Source organism: Podarcis muralis, chromosome 16, assembly GCF_964188315.1.
Source record: "Podarcis muralis chromosome 16, rPodMur119.hap1.1, whole genome shotgun sequence".
Taxonomy (NCBI): domain Eukaryota; kingdom Metazoa; phylum Chordata; class Lepidosauria; order Squamata; family Lacertidae; genus Podarcis; species Podarcis muralis.
The window spans coordinates 8,905,772-8,926,993 of NC_135670.1; the positions used below are offsets into that span (position 1 = coordinate 8,905,772).

Here is a 21,222-nt window from a genome sequence, read left to right on the forward strand (position 1 = left end):
TCCGACATCTCCATTCAGCCTTCCCAGGCGAATCGGCTCACTGCAGCGGTAATATTCCGGTTCTAAATTTATTACAGAGTCTTAAACATTCACGTCGTCTCCCTCGCTCTCCCTGCCTGCTGCCTGATTTAATTTTAAATCCAATTCTTCCTGAGCGGAGGCGTTCCTTTGGTTCTGGAGAGACAATGGGCACCCCCAAACTCCTGCGGTTTTTCAGGTGGGATTCAGTTGTGGGCCAGGAATATCGGGTTCTGTGCAACTGAAGTTGGTGGGGGGGGGTCTTGCACATCACACCCGCTCCCCCACCCCAAATGAAAACACTTCATGATAACTATAAAGGTAAAGGGACCCCTGACCATTAGGTCCAGTCGTGGCCGACTCTGGGGTTGCAGCGCTCATCTCACTTTATTGGCCGAGGGAGCCGGCGTACAGCTTCCGGGTCATGTGGCCAGCATGACTAAGCCGCTTCTGGCAAACCAGAGCAGTGCACGGAAACGCCATTTACCTTCCCGCCGGAGCAGTACCTATTTATCTACTTGCACTTTGATGTGCTTTTGAACTGCTAGGTGGGCAGGAGCAGGGACCGAGCAACGGGAGCTCACCCCGTCGCGGGGATTTGAACCGCCGACCTTCTGATCAGCAAGCCCTATGCTCTGTGGTTTAACCCACAGCGCCACCCGCAGACAGAGGCCTAAAGGGGCACGTCTGATTCCCAGACCTGAGCTTTCCCAGCCCTTCAACCAAGGCCCTTCCCACTCCACAAAGTTTCAGCCTGTGAAGATTTAAGCAGCAGTGCCAGAACAAAGAGACTAGCGAATGTTTTACTCTGCAGTCGGTGTAGCTTGAGCCTCGAGGCGGCACAGGCAGTGGTTATTTCCGAGTCCCTGGGGGGACCATTACTCTCTTTTCTCCATCCCACACATGCCAACCATTATTTGCAGCCTGGGAAATCTCTTTTTTTCATCTGCAGAACCAAGATTTGAGCACAGGATCTTTGGGGAGGTTTTTCGCAGAGCCAGTTCTTGGAGAGATTCAAGATTAAATTGGGGGGGGGGGAGAAGGGGAACCGGGGCTTCGTTTGGAAATACTTAATGCTAACTACACCAATGTTATTAAGCCAGGTGGTTGGAGTGAGGAGTTTTGACATGTTTACCTAGTATCTAGGGACACTTCTTCATTTCCGCAACACTTCAGAAGTTGGAATGTGCATCAGCGTTCCGTGACTCCTCAGTGAAAAAGCCAGCCACTAAGGTAGGCTCAGGGACACCAGTGGCGCTGTGGGTTAAACCACAGAGCCTAGGACTTGCCGATCAGAAGGTCGGCGGTTCGAATCCCCGTGACGGGGTGAGCTCCAGTTGCTTGGTCCCTGCTCCTGCCAACCTATCAGTTCGAAAGCACGTCAAAGTGCAAGTAGATAAATAGGTACCACTCCAGCGGGAAGGTAAATGGCATTTCCGTGCAATGCTCTGGCTCGCCAGAAGCGGCTTAATCATGCTGGCCACATGACCCGGAAGCTGTACACCGGCTCCCTCGGCCAGTAAAGTGAGATGAGCGCTGCAACCCCTGAGTCGGCCATGAGTGGACCTAATGGTCAGGGGTCCCTTTACCTTTAAGGTAGGCTCATTTGAATCAGGTCTTGCGGTCAAGCTATGGCGGTTTCAGAATCTGCACCTGGCCTTTGACTCGAGCTGTTCATTTATTTATTTTTGAGCTGCCTTCTTTGATTTGGCTTACCTGATTTTTGCGGGACGCGTTCCAAAATGACTGCGGCAACGTCTGCACTGGAAATTTATGGTTTGCAATTAAATTTGATCCTTCCTTCATCTCTCGATGATCCCACTGACACACCCAAAGGCAGGGTTGATGTTGCATGACATGGTGTTTGTGTGTTTTTAAAAAACCTTTTGAGCAATTGGAATGTTTGCAGACACTCCGTAGCCCCCCTGACAACCGCCAAGACCTCTTTTCCAGTCAGCTGACAGGTGGAGCTCTCCTAGCTCTGCAGCTCTCAAACACCCGCAGCCTCCCTTTTGACTTCCCTTGTGTCAGGCTTATCTGATTTTTCCCCCCCAGGTAAAATTAGCAAGAAAAAGAAAAGGGGGGGGGGAGAGAGAGAGAGCTATTCAGTTGCTTTTCTGTGCAAGGCTGCTGCGTGCTCCTGTGATTTGACATGTCTCCCCACCAGCTCAGCGAGAGTGCGGAAAGATTATCTCAAAGCCGAGGGTTGAAATTGCAAATAGATAATGGATTGAGGGAATACTTAATAAAAATTAGAGGAGAGAATGGGCCCGAGTAATCTTCTGATCTGGGGAAGGAATGAAAGAACAGAGAACACACAGAGAGAGAAAACACAAAAGGGTTTCAAAGCCTTTTATATCAGGACTGTCTAACACGTATATGCTGTGTCCGCGTCTCTCTATGTAGGTATCTACATAAATTATATACCCGCATAGGTGAAGACATAGAGAACGACCTCTTGAGATTCAAGTCCAAGGCACTTTTTTTTAGTTTTACTTTTTTGATTCTTTACAGTGAACAGGTTAAAGCCATTAGTTTGGATTCAGACATGATTGTTTCTGGGTACAGAGCTGATTGTTGTTTTTCGAGTGGTGGGGGGACACGGTTGTTGGAGATTGCCAATTGCTCCCTCCCATCTCCTCCTTTCCCCCTCCTGTGCCACCCCCTCTGGTTAAAGACAACCCGCCCCCCCCCGCTCTTCCTCAACTCGGGCACAATAAAGCATGGCTGCTTAAGGTTGCCAACTTCTCCTGCTCGTGCCAGCTCCTCCGCCACAAAACAGCAGCACGGCCTGCAAGCACACTGTGGAGGGGAAATAGCCACACCTGCTGTTTACTCTTAAAAGGCACAGGAGCAGGCTGGTGATTGGGTCAGTTGGCAACCTTACTAACGAGCCCAGAGGGGGCGGGGAAGGCAGGGGGAACACACACACACATGCTGCTAATAGTTTCTATTCCTCATTCTCCTTCAAGCTAGCTCCCAAGGTCTGCAACTGATGGTCTGCAAGCCCCTGTCCAGCCACTAAAATTCAGCCCTTGGCCTCCTCCATCAGTCTTCTGAAACTTGAAATTGGGGAAAGACATCCCAAGTAGGGCTGCGTGATATATCAACGTATTGTCCAAAACCACTTTGAAGTCCATATCGTGATATCAATTTCCTAATTTTTGACCTGGCAACAGATTGAGAATCACGATGCATCTTAGGGCTGGGTGATATACTGCCCCAAACCATGATATTGGTTTTATCATTTTTAACCTTGCAATATATTGCAAATCGTAGGTGTGCGGGTGGGTGCTATGCAAAAATTGCAATGTGGGGGGAAACCGTGAAGCCAGCCAACGCCTCTACCTGGCTCCATCCTTATTTCAGGCCTTGTGATATATTGGGATGTTTAGCTGGTGATATACAGTGGTACCTCGGGTTAAGTACTTAATTCGTTCCAGAGGTCCGTTCTTAACCTGAAACTGTTCTTAACCTGAAGCACCACTTTAGCTAATGGGGCCTCCTGCTGCTGCCACGCTGCCGGAGCACGGTTTCTGTTCTCATGCTGAAGCAAAGTTCTTAACCTGAAGCACTATTTCTGGGTTAGCGGAGTCTGTAACCTGAAGCGTATGTAACCCGAGGTACCACTGTATCATGAAGTTGAAAACCAGGTATCGCCCAGCCCTAATCACTAGTGCAGGGAGGAGGGGCAGGCTATGTCCAAGATGTTCTTGGACTGCAACTCCCATCACTCCTGACCATTGATCGTATTGGCTGGGGCTGATGGGAGCTGGGAGCCCCATGTCTTGAGCTTCCTCATCCCCGCACTAGACTCTGTTGCTGCTCTGCCGGCCTATTTTGTCCCTCTGGAGCTTCTGTAGAGGCCCCTCCAGGAACTGCTCGGAAGGTTGTACACAGGTGACCAGGCTGAATGAGGCACACTGCACGGTTGTCAGCAGTGCCAGCGTCCAAGAGACATCAAAACTAGGGTTGCCAGCTTGTCCAGCGGCCAGCTGCTTCTCTGCCTTTAACAGCGGCGTTCTCCGAAGATGTTCGAAGGTGACAACGGCAAGCGGAGCACCTGTTCAGGGCAGAGCAGCTGGACAAGGCGGGGAAGTCGGGTGGGATCTCCATGTTAAGAGGTACTCGCTCGCACCCCCCAGCGCTGCCAGTCAGAGAAAACAGAACTGAGCTAGATTGACAAGTAGCCTGACCTGGTATAACAAAGGCAGATTCCTGTGTTCTGAAGGCAGGATAATATAATAATAATAATAATAATAATAATAATAATAATAATAATAATAAATTTTTATTTATATCCCGCCCTCCCCAGCCGAAGCCGGGCTCAGGGCGGCTAACAACAATAAAATAATACAACATTCTAAAATCATTTCATTATAAAATTAATTCAAATCAAATTGATGGCAACCATGGGGCTAGAGTTCTGTGAAGATTGCCAAAGGAGGGAGTCAGGCTGTGCCCTGGCCAAAGGCCTGGTGGAACAGCTCTGTCTTGCAGGCCCTGCGGAAAGATGTCAAGTCCCGCAGGGCCCTAGTCTCCAGTGACAGAGCATTCCACCAGATCGGAGCCACAGCCGAAAAAGCCCTGGCTCTGGTTGAGGCCAGCCTAACCTCTCTGTGGCCTGGGACCTCCAGGATGTTTTTGGTTGAAGACCGTAAGGTCCTCCGTGGGACATACCAGGAGATGCGGTCCCGTAGGTACGAGGGTCCTAGGCTGTATAGGGCTTTAAAGGTTAAAACCAGCACCTTAAACCTGATCCTGTACTCCACCGGGAGCCAGTGCAGCTGGTATAGCACCGGGTGAATGTGATCTCGCAGCGAGGACCCCGTAAGGAGTCTCGCCGTGGCATTCTTCACCCGCTGGAGTTTCTGGCTCAGTCTCAAGGGCAGCCCCACGTAGAGTGAGTTACAATAATCCAGTCTGGAGGTGACCGTCGCGTGGATCACAGTGGCTAGGTCAGGGCGAGAGAGGTAAGGAGCCAACTGGATGCTCACTGAATAGACCAGCTGCTCTGCATGCAGAAGGGGGAAACGATGGCCCTCGAGATGTTGTTGCCTATCATCCCAGACCACAGCCCATGCTGTGGGGTTGATGGGAGCTACAAGTCCAAGAACACACATTCTCCCAGAAGCACGGTTGGGGGCGGCATGAGACGCAGCCTTTTCTGTGGCTGCTCCCTTATTGGGGAATCCCCTCCCGAGAGATCAGACCAGCTCCTTCTGGCCTTTCCTTCCACAGGCAGGCTAAGTCCTGCCTATTCGGACAGGCCTTTGAAAACTAAGCTGCAGACGAGGCCAGTTACTGGGCTCCTGTCAGGGCGGACTGTATTTTAATTGCTGCTTCTCAGTGTATTTTAACTACAGTATTTTTTGCTCTATAAGACTCACTTTTTCCCTCCTAAAAAGTAAGGGGAAATGTGTGCGCGTCTTATGGGGCGAATGCAGGCTGCGCAGCTATCCCAGAAGCCAGAACAGCAAGAGGGATTGCTGCTTTCACTGCGCAGCGATCCCTCTTGCTGTTCTGGCACCTGAGATTCAGAATATATATTTTTCTTGTTTTCCTCCTCCAAAAACTAGGCACGTCTTGTGGTCTGGTGCCTCTTATAGAGCGAAAAATACGGTAGTTTGCGCTTCATGTTTTTGTATGCTGGAAGCCACCTTGAATCCCAACTTAGGAGGAAGGTGGGATATAAACACGTTCATAGAATTAGAGAGTTGGAAGGGAGCACAAGAGTCTATCTAGTTCAACCCCCTGCGATGCAGGAATGTTTCGCCCAATGTGGGGGCTTGAATACATGACTCTGAGATTAAGAGTCTCGTGCTCTAGTGACTGAGCCAGGGTGTGGGTGTGTGGACACACGCACACTCTACATTTGAAGCACTAGGGTGCCAAATCTTGACACTCATGGCTTCCCCCAAAGAATTCTGGGAGCTGTGGTTTGTTATGGCCACTGAGAGCTGTTAGGAGACACCCCCCAATTCCCCTCAAAGAGCTACAATTCCCAGCGTCCTCTATGAAGAGGGTTTGCTAAACCGCTCTGGGAATTTCAGTTTCCTGAGGGAAGAAGAAGAAGAAGAGTTTGGATTTGATATCCCGGCTTTATCACTACCCTAAGGAGTCTCAAAGCGGCTAACATTCTCCTTTCCCTTCCTCCCCCACAACAAACACTCTGTGAGGTGAGTGGGGCTGAGAGATTTCAGAGAAGTGTGACTGGCCCAAGGTCACCCAGCAGCTGCATGTGGAGGAGCAGAGACGCGAACCCGGTTCACCAGATTACAAGTCCACCGCTCTTAACCACTACACCACACTGGGTGTGGGAGGACAGGCGTCTCCTAACAACTCTCAGAACCCTTAACAAGCAAGAGCTCCCAGAATCCTTTGGGGGAAGCCATGACTGGTTGAAGTTATATCATAGTGCTTTAACTGTATGGTGCAGAGAGAGAGAGAGAGAGAGAGAGAGAGAGAGAGAGAAGTGGAGGGAAGGAGGGCAAGAGTGGAGAGTGGGTGGCTGGGAGAGAGAGCTTTAAAAACATTTGGTGGCAATGAAATCTGAGTCAAGTCACACTTCAGAAAACATAGAGCCAGCTTGGTACAGGTCCAACGCAGGGAAGAAGGCCAAACTGGCAATTAGCCACGGAAGGTTTTAAACCCACAATACAGCAAAGTGGGTGTCCAGCTGTGCCTGGCCTTTCCCAACAGCCACCCCGTATTTAATGAAAAACAAAGAGCTGGCAGAGTTCAGGGTGGCAGCGGAAGCCCTGCCCAGCCCTTGCTGAACGGTGGAGTCTGGGAGAGAAAAGACCATGCGGCAGTTAATGAGGTTCCTATTCAGCTCGCCAGGCAGGGGAGTAGCTGTAATCTGCTTTTGTGCCCACTCCCTGCTCCTAAAAGACCTTCAGGGGAGTGAGTGGTTTGGGCAAAGCACAAGCCATTGGAAAGAACACCCCCTTCCTGCCTGCCCTTTCTTGTTCACTGTTGCAATGAAATCCTCCTTCTGCTATAGGAACGCAGAGCAAGCGTGTTTGGAAGGTGTGGGGAGAAAGCACGGAAACGAACAGTGCAAAAACCCACCAATCGCAGCACCCAGCTTCCCACGGGTAGGCTGCCTCTGACAGTAGGGGTTCCATTCAGGCATCGCACCTAACAGCCAGCATCTGTGCATGCCCTCGCTCCCCCTCAAATGTCAGTGCATCCTTGCCGGTTTCATGGGAGTGGGGTGGACAAGAGGCATTAATGTGCCTCTGAACGCCAGCCGCTGGGAATTGCAAGTGGGGCAAGCCTTGCTCTTGCGCCCAGGCCCTGCCTTCAATCTTCTCCAAAGAAACATCTGGGGCAGCCCTTGAAGGGCTGGACGGATCATTGGCCTGATCGATCCGCGAGGCTCTTCTTGGAGTCTTAGGAAGCCCAGGGGTCAGCTCTGCAAACAAAATGCTTGTTCGCTTTGCCAGAAATCTGTGGCCTGTCCATTTTCTGCTTTGATAGCTCCAAAACTCTACTGGGAGAGAAAACAACAAACTCTGCCCACATTCTCCACCAAACCTGAAGGCTGGTGATTTGCAGAACTACCGTATTTTTTTTTGCTCTATAAGACGCACTTTTTCCCTCCTAAAAAGTAAGAGGAAATGTGTGTGCATCTTACAGAGCGAATGCAGGCTGCGCAGCTATCCCAGAAGCCAGAACAGCAAGAGGGATTGTTGCTTTCGCTGTGCAGTTGTTCTGGATCTTGCTGTTCTGGCTTCTGGGATTCAGAATATTTTTTTTTTTGTTTTCCTCCTCCAAAAACTAGGTGCGTCTTATGGTCTGGTGTGTCTTATAGAGCAAAAAACACAGTAGTTTCCAGGTTGTTGGTGGAGAATGTTTTGTTTTGTGGGGCTTAGGAACAGAAACACAGGAAGATGACTTATGGCGAGTCAGGCCACTGGTTGATTCAGCTCAGTATTAATTATCTCTGCTGTCAGCATCTTCCTAGGATTTCAGACATGGGGGTTTCTCCCAGCCCTCTCTGGAGATACCATTGGGGACTGAACCTGGGAGCTCTCACATGCTCTGCAGACACTCTCCCACTGAGCTACAGACCTTTCAAGCCTTACCTTCAGGTGCGGATAATTCCCAGCAGAGATCTCTCTAAGCCCAGTTTCAGGCTCCCTCTCCTTGGGTGGCGGGATGACGACAGAAGACTTCAAACCAGCCTGGAACCAGTTGAAAACCTTCCGCCGTGTGTCGACGCACCACGCCACGTCCCCTTGGTCTGCCAAGTGACCCGTAACCCCAGAAACAATCACACGAGCAAGCAAGGTTCAGGCAGGGCCACCCTCCCCAAACTGCCCGCCTATAAACTAGCTCGTCAGATACAAAAAGAGTACTTTGAAAGTTACAATATTATCCTTTATAATATAGCAATATATTTTCATAGGTAAAATAAAACTATGGTTATGCTTTCCCCTAATAATCTTTTTTTTTTTAAAAAAAAAGAAATAAGAAAAGAAATAAGAAAAAAAAGCGAGCTTTTAAGTGCAGCTTCCTCACCGAAGCTCTTATCGTCTCGAGAAACGCGTCAAGCGCCAGGCTAGGTCAGACGCAGCTATTTTGTAAAGGTGTGCAGTTGCTCCGGCTGTTTGGCTCCTTTTCTGACGGTGGGGGGCGGGCAGGTAGACATTTGTGGGTCAGACCATGGTGGGTTTGCTGAGGCGGCATTAGGACTGTCGTTGCCAACACCTTCTCGGTGGTACCAGTGTCCCCTATTCCTCCGCCTCCGCAGGCATTTCCAGAAGATGGGTGGTTATTAGCAGCAGAGAGAAGTTGTGGGAAGGTGGCTGGAACCTGAGCCCACAATGGCAAAGTCCAGAGAATGAGCATAGGGTGCCTGCTGCACCGGACCAGTGGTGCACCTCCGAGGGGCCAACTAGAAGCCCGTGGGAAACCAGGATCCGAGCACAAGAGGAGTCTCCCCTCCTGAGGTTTCCAGAGGCTGGTATTCAGAAGCACATCAGCCTTCAAAGCCATGGTGGCTAGAAGCCATTGGTAGCCCTCTCTCCCATCAATTTGCCTAATCCTCTTCCAAAACCATTTAGGCGAGTGGCCAACACTGTCTCCTGCGGAGCAGGCTAACGGGGCAGAAAGGAAAAGGGCAGAATTGAGTTTGGGCACATACCACGCCCTGTTTCAAAAGCAGTATGCCATTTCAGGAGTCACGGCTTCCCCCCCAAAGAATCCTGCAGTTTAAGGATGCTGAGATTTGTTGGCAGACCATGCGCTATTCCCCCCATGGAGCAAGAATTCACAGAGTGGTTTGACAATCAATCCCTCTTCCCAGGAGACTCCAGAAATTGTAGCTCTGAGAGAGGAATAGTGGTGTTTCCTAATAACTGTCGTTGCATTTAACAAGCCACAGCTCCCAAAATTCTTTTTTTTGGGGGGGGAGGCCCGAGCCGTGGCTGTTGAAGAGGCATCATAGTGCGTCAAACGGTGCAGATATGACATTTATCTTGTGCCTGGCATCTCATTGCCTTGCCAGATGGTTAGCTGAAGGGGACGTCTTTGCAGAGACCTCTTGTCCCATTTTCCCACCCCACCCTTTGTATACCTGGGTGTGTCGCCTCAGTGGCGGAGATGGCTTGTTTACATTTTTTTTTTAAAAAAAAGGTCGCCGGGGGGGGGGCGGGGCAGGGGCTGCCGCAAGGTGACTTGGTGTCAAAAATACGCTCCAGAGCTGATGCACACATTCAAGAAGTAAAAACAAAGCACCTGATACGGCTCTGCTGAGACTGTACCACTCTGGAATGTCAGGAGGCACCACCCAACTACACTTTCTCCTCATGTCATACATGACCAGAATGCTAGAACGTAGGAAGCCTTCTTGTTCTGAGCCAGATGAGCTCAGGCTTGTCCACACTGACTGGCAGCAGTTCTCCTGGGCTGGCAGATGTCTCCAGATGTCTACCTGGGATAATTTGCACGCAAAGCAGGGGTTGGGCTCTTCCACAGGTGCCCCCTCCCTAAGCTAAGCTGCAATCTCTCTCTCTCTCTCTCTCTCTCTCTCTCTCTCTCTCTCTCTCTCTCTCTCTCTCGTGAAGATGGTGACTTTCCGAAAAAGGGGTTTTAACTGAAGGGGGTGGGCATCGAACCTGCAATCTTCTCCCCTTGCCCAAAGCGGTGTAAGAAAAGCCCCAGGCTGCAGTGTTTCACAAGCTCTTTCTAAAAACCAAGCCCATCAAAACTGGTAAGGCATTGCAAGATTGGCACCTTCGGCTGCACTGAGTGTCTTGGGCTCATTTCTGTTTAGTAAAAGAAAAATAGGGGGGATGATCTCTGGTGAGCGAAGGAGTTACTAGGAGGGGTGTTAAATCTGATCCTGCAGTCTGTAATCATTGCCTCCCAAAAAAACCCTCCTTCAATTTGTAGTTAATTGCCTAACAGCTGCCTTGGAACAGGCTGCTCTACGAAATTCATTTAAGCATTCATCGCGGCCCATTTTTTTCTTTCTAGCTTCCGGTCCCAGCGCGGTTTTGACGCGCTCTTCTCATTTCCGGTGAAACACAGGTGCTTTGAGCGATGGCGGGAGATGCCACAGAAATAAGGGGCCTGACCTGGAGAGACGAGGAGGGGCAGACGCGGGGCTGAGATCCTGCCAGCTAAACAGATAGGATCTGACGCTCCCTTCTCTGGGTTCATGTCAGAAGGACGGGGTAGGAAGAACGAGGCGGCTTTGGGAACAGGGGTTCAGCTGGCCACCAGGGTGAGCAAAAAAGACCCTCCAGCCAAGCACCCAGCAATTTTCTCTCTCTAGACTGGACCAAAAAAAATGTTCTTGCCCCCAAGCCACTGATATGCCAGAAATGATCAACATTGGGGTGGGGTGGGGAGGAGGCAAGTAACTTTTCCAGACTAACAGCCATTGGGGATCTGAAATGGCTCAAGGGAGTGATCAATTAACCCTTTCCTACTCTGTGCAGATCTGCCATGATTGAAACCAGCTGCTAGGGGTCCTGCAATGTGGAACTGAGTCTGCATTCTGAGTAGCTTGAGGTAGAGGGAGGCTTGCCTTGAGAACGGGAGAGCGGAGCTGTCCAGGGTGCTGAAATGGAACTAGGCTCTTTCCGTGCCAACTGTGTGGGCTGCCGCTGCTTCTCTTCCTGGAATTTCCCCATAAGTCCATTGCCCACCGTGCTACCCCCCTACCATTGTGGCTTAGAGGATTCGGGAGGGGTGGGTGTGCCTGCTTCGAACAGCACCTCTGCCCTCTGCGTGGAGCCTTTGAGGACCCGACCTTCTCTCTCTCTCTGAGCCTCCGTCTTCACATCTGCCACATGGGGGCCAGAAGACTCCTGCCTGTCTCACAGGGCTGCCAAACGAGGATTTGCAGCAAAAAGAAACATACAGATGCATGGACATGCTAGGCATAAAGACGCAGGAAGCTGCTTTATACAGAGTCAGACTGCTTTCCCATCTAGCTCAGGGATGTCGACACAGGCTGGCAGCAGCGGCTGTCCTGGGTTTCAGGCAAGGGACATTCCCATCCCTAACTGGAGACGTTGAATCTGGTGCCTTCTGCTTGCAAAACAGATGCTTTAACATTGAGGGGCGGCCCTTCCCTTCAAAATAAAGATTCTAGTCCTCATAGATGCTCGAGCGTGAAGCCAGTCTCTATCTTCCTTTCCCCGCGGTGGAGGTGCCCTAACTCGCTTTTATGTAGCTGAAGGAAAGCAGGGAGGGGCTGCCTTATATAGAGTCAGGCCATTGGCCCATCTAACTCAGTATCACAGACACTGACCGGCAGCTGCTCTCCAGGCGGGGGACATTAACAGTCCAACTGGAGATGCCAGGAACGGAACCTGGGACCTTTTGCATGCAAAGCAGATGCTCTAGTGATGAGCCACGGTTCCTTTCCCAACAGGGGAAGCTGCCTTATATTCAGTCGCAGCATTCGGCCCATCTAGCTAAGTGCTCTGTACCCTGGCTGCCAGGCAAAATGTCCTCGTTCTGATCGCTTCAGACAAATCCCAGCTTTTCTGGGAGGCCGGGGGACTGACCAAGAAGACTCGGAGTGGCTCGCACCGTATATAACCTTCCTCCAAATATTTCCTGGCGAAGCAGGGCCTCTCCAAAGCCCCAAACTGGCATGGTGGTGGTGGGGAGAGAATCCAGTTGGCGTTGTAAGGATCCTGCCCTGAAGCTCCGCTCCGTTTCCTAAGCAACTTCAATTGCAAGGAATGCGGGCCACCTACCATCCTCGCTAAGTGGCAGGTTCCCTCCCTCCCTCTTCCCCGTTTAATGCTTTCTGGCGCTGCGATGTTCGGAAAAGCCTCACACAGCTGCTGAAGGGGAGTTTTGACAAAAGACCGTGCATTCCCCCCCCCGCCTCCCCTGAAATAAAAACCCCACATGCCGAAAAATCGCTAAAAAGCACTTAGATCTACCTGGGGTGTTTTCTCCCTCCCCTTTCTTCGCTCGCAATTAACCGGAGCCGCGGGGCGGCGCGTAATTAATATCGCTGAGCAATTACACGCTTGCTTTGCCTGTTCAAAGGGAACATGAAGAGTCACCTGCTCAGCTCTCGCTGGAACGAGCCAGCAGCCGCCTCGCAGGGCTCAGAAGCCGAGCCAAGCCCCCCCCAAACAACCCCCCCCAAACAGCCTGAATGAGGAGCCGTGCCAGAGGGAGGCATTTGCCTGACAAAAAAGCAGGTGGCAGCGGTTGGGTGATGCCAACAATTGCCTTGACAAAAAGGAAGGGAGGGTTCAGAGCAGAGGGCTGTGGCTGTTTTGCTCCTCGTTCCCTCTGGGAAGTTAAAGGTAAAGGGACCCCTGACCATTAGGTCCAGTCGTGGCCGACTCTGGGATTGCAGTGCTCATCTCGCTTTACTGGCTGAGGGAGCCGGCATACAGCTTCCGGGTCATGTGGCCAGCATGACTAAGCCGCTTCTGGCGAACCAGAGCAGCGCACGGAAGCGCCATTTACCTTCCCGCCAGAGTGGTACCTATTTATCTACTTGCACTTTGACGTGCTTTTGAACTGCTAGGTTGGCAATTCTCTGCCCCTCTCTACTTTAGCCTCACAACACCCCTGCAAGGTAGGGTTAGGCTGGGATACGCTAACCGCTAATGCGAACGGCGGCATTTTACGCATTTCCAAATGGGCTGTAGCCGAGTGGGAAGGGCTCAGCCAGGGCTCAATGAATCAATGGTAGGATTCAGACATGACTTAAGACAGCGGTGGCGGGGAACCTGTTCAATCCCTGGTGTCTCCAACAGAGCCTGGATACGCCCCCTTGACTGAAACTCTGGACAGCCGCTGCCTGTCAGTGTAGACAGCACACAGCTAGATGGACCAAGGGCCTGACTCTGCATTAGGCAGCTTCCTAATGATTCCTAGTAATTGTTTTTTTCAAATAACCTGTGCACTCCACACCCCTGTACCGGCGTGCTGAAAAATCCCAGGGCTTGTACACCCTTCAAATGCAAGCCAGTGGCGTTTCAAACCAGGCTTGGAACTGATTTGACTGCCAGTGGCAATTCAGTCCAACCACTTTGACTGCCGTTTCATTAACCGGTGTGCAGCCTAATTGTCTATATGGCAATTCAAAGCGGGAGCAAACCAATCTAAGTGCCAATAGCGAATTACATTTAAACCGGGTTCAAACCAGTTCAGTCGCCAATGGCTGTCAGCCGCGGATCCTTTGAAAGTGCAGGACTGACTGCCCACCACCATAAAAAACAGACAAACCTACAATTCCCACGGTGCTTTTAGGGGGGAGGGAAGCCCTACTACTAATAAAAAGTTGATGAATCTGGGAAGCCCAGGTGAGAGGTTTGTAATGTGGATAGGCCCTTGGAAACTGCAGCGGCAACGCAGTTCAGGCTGGTAACCGCAACGTTTAAAGAAGGGTCGTGGCCCAAAGGGATGTGATTTTTCAAAGCACCACTGGTGAGCCAAAGGGGCTCGGGGCGATTCTCTCGGGAGGACGATGGAGAACAACGTCTCTTTTGCTCTGTGTTTCTTGGAGCGCTCGGAATCTGAGCAAACCCATTTCCTCAGTGGCAATCTCCTTGCCCGTGGCGAGGGGAGGGCAAACGCCAGCCCATCTGGACGCGTTGAAATCGCTGCTTCGTCTCCGCAAGGACACGCCAAGAACAGCTTTAGTGGTGGAAAACTTCCGATCTCTCCAAGTCAAGGTAACTCTTCTTAGGCCTCAGCAAAAAGGTGACACCTGCCATTTCCCCTTTTTCTTAAAAAACAAAACAAAAAAGACCCAACGCAGAAGAGGCCACAAAGGGTACCTTTACGGCGGTCTCTTTGGCAAAACCAATTCTGAGGGAGCTGGAATGATACCTCGAGATTCAGCAGAGGAGGAGGAGGAGTGGGGGAAGGGGGGGCACCTCTGTTTCGGCCAATTCGCCACCTCCCCGATCGCCTTTTGACTTTCTTCGGCAAGACACTTAATGCGCGGAGGGGAAGAAGGAATAGTAATGTTTTTAAAAAATAAAAACAACCAGGGAAGAAAGAAGGAGATGAACAACCCCAATGCCAGTGGCTTGGGGTCCAACACAGTGGAATGGTCCCCCTACCTTGCGCCGTTGCATCGATGCCCTTGGAGTTGGCTTGTTTTTCGATTTTTGAAGACCTGAGATTGAACGTGGATTCCTACGGTCCACCGAACGCCGCTGCGAGGGGCTCTGCCGAAAACGCCCGTTTCACACCCCACCCCACCCCGACAACAGGGGGCGCTACCACAGAGACGAGCCCGCATTGTTTCCAGGCGACCCCACAAGGCGGCGGCCGGGGTCCTCTGCTCTCCCCCCCCCCACATCCGGGGCCAGGATTGACACCCCCACACGGATAACAAAGACCCACGTGTGCGTGCGTGTGTTGTTTTTGTCGTTTCCCTCGCGTCCGACGGGGCTCAGCAACTACTGGAGCTGGTATAAGGGGTGGGGAAAGAAGTTGAGCTGACCCCCAAAGGGCTGTCCGAGAGCGGCGTCTGGGGGGCGCCCACGCCCATGCTCACCCCCCGGGCTTCGAGGATGGTGGCCAGGAGCTGTTGCTGCTGCTGGCACAGAGCGTCCGTGATGAGCAAGGGCAAGGAGTGGAAGCTGCTGTTCAGCTGTTCCAGTTTGGACTCCAACCCGCCTATCTGCTTCTCCAGGTCTTCGCTCCGGTCGTTCAGTTCCGTGATGAGGTCGTACATGACGTTCTGCATCTGTTTAATTTAAACAAAAAAAGTGAAAGAAGAATTTTTATTTTTTTTAAAAAGAAGAGGCAAATTAGCAGGCTACATTGAGGTCAGAAGGGACGTGGGTGGCACTGTGGGTTAAACCACAGAGCCTAGGACTTGCCGGTCAGAAGGTCGGCAGTTTGAATCCCCGCGACGGGGTGAGCTCCCGTTGTTCGGTTCCTGCTCCTGCCAACCTAGCAGTTCGAAAGCACCTCAAAGTGCAAGTAGATAAATAGGTACCGCTCCAGCGGGAAGGTAAACGGTGTTTCTGTGCGCTGCTCTGGTTCGCCAGAAGCGGCTTAGTCATGCTGGCCACATGACCCGGAAGCTGTACGCCGGCTCCCTCGGCCAATAAAGTGAGATGAGCGCCGCAACCCCAGAGTCGGTCACGACTGGACTTAATGGTCAGGGGTCCCTTTACCTTTACCTTTAACCTAAGGGATACCCTCTCTCCTCAAGCTATCCCTGTCTCTCCAGGCCACGCCCCTTCACCAGCCCTGCTCTGCACCCTCCTCAAGTGTTTTTGCCTGGGTGGAACGTGTCATGAAAACCAGCAAAGCCTCTTTGCTTGCTTAGACGGGAGGGCAGAGGGGGATAAGCATGTGGGCCTCAGTTCCACAGGGATGGCCAGCAACCTGGATGGTTAGATAGATAGATAATTTATTGCGGTCGGAGACCAGCTTATAAAACACACTTGGGGGTACAATCCTGGAAGGAAAGCAATTTTATCCAGAACCCCCATTGGACTCAAAAGAGCACTAAGAAAACTCGCAGCATACTGTGAAACTGAACGTCTCAAAATCAATTACCGTATTTTTTGCTCTATAAGACTCACTTTTTTCCCTCCTAAAAAGTAAGGGGAAATGTGTGTGCGTCTTACGAAGCGAATGCAGGCTGCACAGCTATCCCAGAAGCCAGAACAGCAAGAGGGATCGCTGCTTTCACTGCGCAGCGATCCCTCTTGCTGTTCTGGCTTCTGAGATTCAGAATATTTTTTTTCTTGTTTTCCTCCTCCAAAAACTAGGTGTGTCTTGTGGTCTGGTGTGTCTTATAGAGCGAAAAATATGATATCAAAAGACCAAGATACTTGCTTTTGGGGGGAAACCAAAGCTTAGAAGCTGGGAACTTCAAGGCCATAAATTAGAACAAGTCACAAATCATAAGTATCTAGGAATGGTGGCACAGGCTTCAGGATCCAACAAACCTGGATGGTTTAAAAAGAGGCCCAGCAAATTCTGGGAGAATAGGGCTATCAACAACTACTAGCCACAAAGGCTAGTTGGGAGGCAGGAATGCTTCTGAATACCAGCTGCTGGAAAACACAAGAGGGGAGAGAGCTCTGAGGCTCAGGAGCTGCTTGTGGGCTTCCCATGGAGGCAGCTGGCTGGCCAATGTCAGAACAGGATGCCGGACTAGATGGGCCATTGGCCTGATCCAGCGGCCAGGCTCTTCTCGATGTTCACAATAACAACAACAACAACAACAACAACAACAACAACAACAACAACAATAATAATAATAATAATTTATTATTTATACCCGCCCATCTGGCTGGGCTTCCCCAGCCACTCTGGGCGGCTTCCAAAAAAATATTAAAATACTGTAATACATCAAACGTTAAAAGCTTCCCTGAACAGGGCTGCCTTCAGATGTCTTCTAAATGTCAGGTAGTTGCTTTTCTCTTTTGACATCTGGTGGGAGGGCGTTCCACAGGGAGGACGCCACTACCGAGAAGGCCCTCTGCCTGGTTCCCTGTAACTTGGCTTCTCGCAGGGAGGGAACCGCCAGAAGGCCCTCGGAGCTGGACCTCAGTGTCCAGGTAGAACGATGGGGGTGGAGACGCTCCTTCAGATATACTGGACCGAGGCCGTTTAAGCAAGCAACAAGCAAGCAAGGAAGGAGTGAGCTCCATTAGGTAAATATATTTCTTTCCCTGCTCTACGCACCGCCACCCGTCGCAGGTCTGAGCCGAGAAGAGAGTGTGTTATCACTTCCTTCCACAGGGTTGCCTGGCAACCAAACGTTCGGGGAAGCCCCGCATGGAAGGTGCCAGATCGCTGCCTCCCACCTCTGCCACCACTCCCTGACTCAGAATCCCCATGCAGTCGAGAGAGGATGGAGGGAATGGATTTCGGGCAAGGGGGAGGAGGTAGCCTTGTCCAGGACTGGAGCTGGCTCGGAAGAAAGATCACGGCTGCAGTGTGGGGTACCCTCATCTCCCTTTTGGGGTTTCCTTGGTGAGCATCTTCAGATCAAACCCAAGTACAGTGGTACCTCGGGTTACAGACGCTTCAGGTTACAGACTCCGCTAACCCAGAAATAGTACCTTGGGTTAAGAACTTTGCTTCAGGATGAGAACAGAACTCGCTCGGCACTGTGGCACTGTGGCAGCGGGAGGCCCCATTAGCTAAAGTGGTGCTTCAGGTTAAGAACAGTTTCAGGTTAAGAACGGACCTCCGGAATGAATTAAGTTCTTAACCCGAGGTACCACTGTAGCCACAATGCAATTCTGGTACCATCCTGACGTCGGGCATGGTATAGTCCAAGCCAGTCCACAGATACATACTGTAGGACTCAAATCGCCTCATCCTATCCCCCATCTCCTAAATCAGGCATAGGGGGACCTCCGGCCTGGACCGCAGGGGTCCATGCACTGGTAACCTGGTTACTGCAATGAGCTCTCTGTGGGGCTGCCCTTGGGGGTTGGTCTGGAGGCTGCTGTTGCAGAACACAGTGGCTTGTGGGGGCAAACTCCTGCTAGCGTATGGACACCTGAGGTGCAGGAGGAATTTGCATTGGTTGGCAATCTGCAACCAGGCCAAGTTCAATGGGTCTTTAACTGTTCTAATTTTTTTTTGTGTGAATAGCCTGGTTTAGAAGGTGCTGTGGGTTAAACCACAGAGCCTAGGACTTGCCGATCAGAAGGTCGGTGGTTCGAATCCCCTCAACTGGTTGAGCTCCCGTTGCTCGGTCCCTGCTCCTGCCAACCTAGCAGTTCGAAAGCACGTCAAAGTGCAAGTAGATAAATAGGTACCACTCCGGCGGGAAGGTAAACGGCGTTTCCATGCACTGCTCTGGTTCACCAGAAGCGGCTTAGTCATGCAGGCAACATGACCCAGAAGCTGTATGCCGGCTCCCTCGGCCACTAAAGTGAGATGAGCGCCGCAACCCCAGAGTCGGCCACAACTGGACCTAATGGTCAGGGGTCCCTTTACCCTTTGCTTTAATATAATAATAATAATGATGATGATGATGATAATAATAATAATAATAATAATAATAATAATAATAATAAAAATAATAATAAATCTGGCCCTCTGAGCCTCTGTCTGGCCCCTAGGACTCTCCCCAAAGCACTTCTGTTCCCCAGGCCACACCATTCCCTGCACCTGCCTCCTTTAATGTTTCTGCCATTCCTGAGCACTAGATAATGCCTCTTCGGACGAGTGCATGTGCAGAAACTAGCCTTCTGTAGAAAGGTAAAATCTGCCTTAGTTGCTCCACCCACTTTTGCCTCTGGCCCCGCCCACCCCAGGCACATGGCACCTGGAAAGTTGCCCAGGAGGAAATGCGGCTCTCGGGTTTTGGGAAAAGGTTCCCCCACTCCTGTCTCAAATCCCGGGAGAGAGAGAAAGAGAGAGAGACGGTTACCTTAGAAAGATCGACCAGGGTGTTGGCTTGGTCACTCAGCTTCCTCTGTTCCATCTTCACACCCCTTAACCTGGAAAAGGGGGCGAAAGAGCAACCAATCAGCTTGCGGGCATCAAAAGGTGTGTCCCGTCTGCCCCACCCAATCCGAAGCCCAGAGCTCTGATTCCACCTGTTGCCTTGCTGGGTTCCCAATGAGGACTAGAACCTTGGCAAGCCGAGCCTTCGCCTGGAGGTCAAACACTGCCGGCGGCGCTACTGGAGGAAGACCCGTAGATAAGCCCCTTCCCATTCACCTGTACGCCATCCTGGATTAATCTTCTGCTGGCTAAATTTGCACCCGGGACGGTTTATTTTATCCCACCTATCTGATTTTCAGTTTACTTCATCTTTAGCAGTTTACATATATCATAATTTCTAACCATATTCCCCCCCATACTTACTTTAACCATAAAAACTTCACATTTTATCACTTATAAAATACACTATCTTCTACTTCTAACCCTACCGCCTATATCCACTTCCAAAGCTATTCTAAGATTTAAATATTAACATATTTTTTCAAATATTCCTTAAACTTCTTCCAATCTCCTTCCACCATCTCTTCTCTCTGATCTCGGAGTTCGGCAAGTTCCATATAGTCCATCATCTTCATCTGCCATTTTTCGATAGTTGGTAAATCTTGTTTTCCCTGTCACTTGTTAACTGACTTTTTTTTTTTACTTTCCTTTCCCAAAACAGCAACCTGGGGATGCTGTGGACTCAACTCACAGCATTCTGCATGCAAGGCGGCTGCTGTTCCACGGACCCAAAGCCCTTCCTCAGCTGCCTTAGGACGGAAGCAGCCCTTTGCTGCACCTAGCGCAGAAAAGCCTTGCTCCAAATGGCTACAGCGACTCCTGACGTCCCAGGAGCAGCTCTCTGCAGGCTCTGCAACCTGCTATCCCTTATAGTTAGGAGATGCCAGCGAGGCAGAACAGAGGAGAAAAGAGCCCAGCTTACTGATGAATGGCTTGGAGGAATTTTCTCTGGTGTTTCCGGACTTTGGCGTGGTCGATTTTCTTCAGCAGTTTGGTGTGTTTGTAGATGAGCCAGGTCTCCCGCAAGACGTTGGCAGCCGCGTTTTTGATCTGCAAGGGGAGAGAAGAGAAAGCCGGGCCCCGGGGTTAGCTTACCTGCCCAGGTGAAGTGCACCTTTTCCTTCCCTCTCTTCCTCCCCCAAAACAGCACATAGCCAACATCTTATGCTCCATGAAGGATTAGGCAGGCTCACAGAGCAGAGGGATCTCACCAAGCCCTTTATTTTCCTTTTTTAAAAAAATACATTTTTATTGGGTTTTTTACATATCATTTTCAACAACCATTTAACATAACTTCTTATCTTTTACAATGTTTTAGACTTCCGTCAACAACCTCTGATGATTTCCCATTCTTTATCACTTATTCTGTATTTCTTAATTTCTCTATTACTCTTAATTATCATTAACAAAAACGGGACGCGGGTGGCACTGTGGGTTAAACCATAGAGCCTAGGACTTGCCGATCAGAAGGTCGGCGGTTTGAATCCCCACAACAGGGTGAGCTCCTGTTGCTCGGTCCCTGCTCCTGCCAACCTAGCAGTTCGAAAGCACGTCAAAGTGCAAGTAGATAAATAGGTACTGCTCCGGTGGGAAGGTAAACGGCGTTTCCGTGCGCTGCTCTGGTTCGCCAGAAGCGGCTTAGTTACGCTGGCCACATGACCCGGAAGCTGTACGCCGGTTCCCTCGGCCAATAAAGCGCCGCAACCCCAGAGTCAGCCATGACTGGACCTAATGGTCAGAGGTCCCTTTACCTTTACCTTTACCATTAACAAAAATTCTCTTCATAGTCTTTCTTGCAATATTTCACATAGTCCTCCTTACAGAACATCTTGCAATCCTACTAGCGTAATCTGTTCGTTACAATTGCTTTTCAAGTATTTTCCATCTTCAGGTAAAACGTGCCAATTCTTTTGCAGCTGACATTTTGGTCCTTCCAGGCCCAAGGAGGAGGGATCAGCAGTTTTGGATAAAGTTCAACATTTGTATAAGAACATCAGATCTTTATGTGCAAAAAATATATATCCTAAAAGTGGGGATGACGACCCCAAAACAGTCCAATGAGGGATGAGTAGGCCCTCTTACACTCTCTCTCTCTCTCTCTCTCTCTCTCTCTCTCTCACACACACACACACACACACACACACACACACACAAAAATAGAACAGTCCCTGGCAAAGGTAGACTGCCCCTGCCCAAAGAGGTTCCATTTTGAAAACCACAGCTCAGAGCCACCGATGAGCCTGACACGCCATTTGTCAGGAC

General features: G+C 50.6%; 1 protein-coding gene across 1 annotated transcript in view; it reads right to left on the minus strand.

Moving 5' to 3' along the window:
* Positions 1-2,355: 2,355 nt before the first annotated feature.
* Positions 2,356-21,222, minus strand: part of KCNN3 (potassium calcium-activated channel subfamily N member 3) — a 105,249-nt gene continuing 86,382 nt past the window's right edge. The window contains exons 6-8 of the mRNA XM_028710133.2: positions 19,883-20,010; positions 18,884-18,953; positions 2,356-15,217 (exon numbers count right to left, since the gene is read on the minus strand). Of these exons, the coding sequence (XP_028565966.2) occupies positions 14,921-15,217; positions 18,884-18,953; positions 19,883-20,010 (495 nt within the window). The 3' untranslated portion in view covers positions 2,356-14,920. The remainder of the gene's footprint in view (positions 15,218-18,883; positions 18,954-19,882; positions 20,011-21,222) is intronic.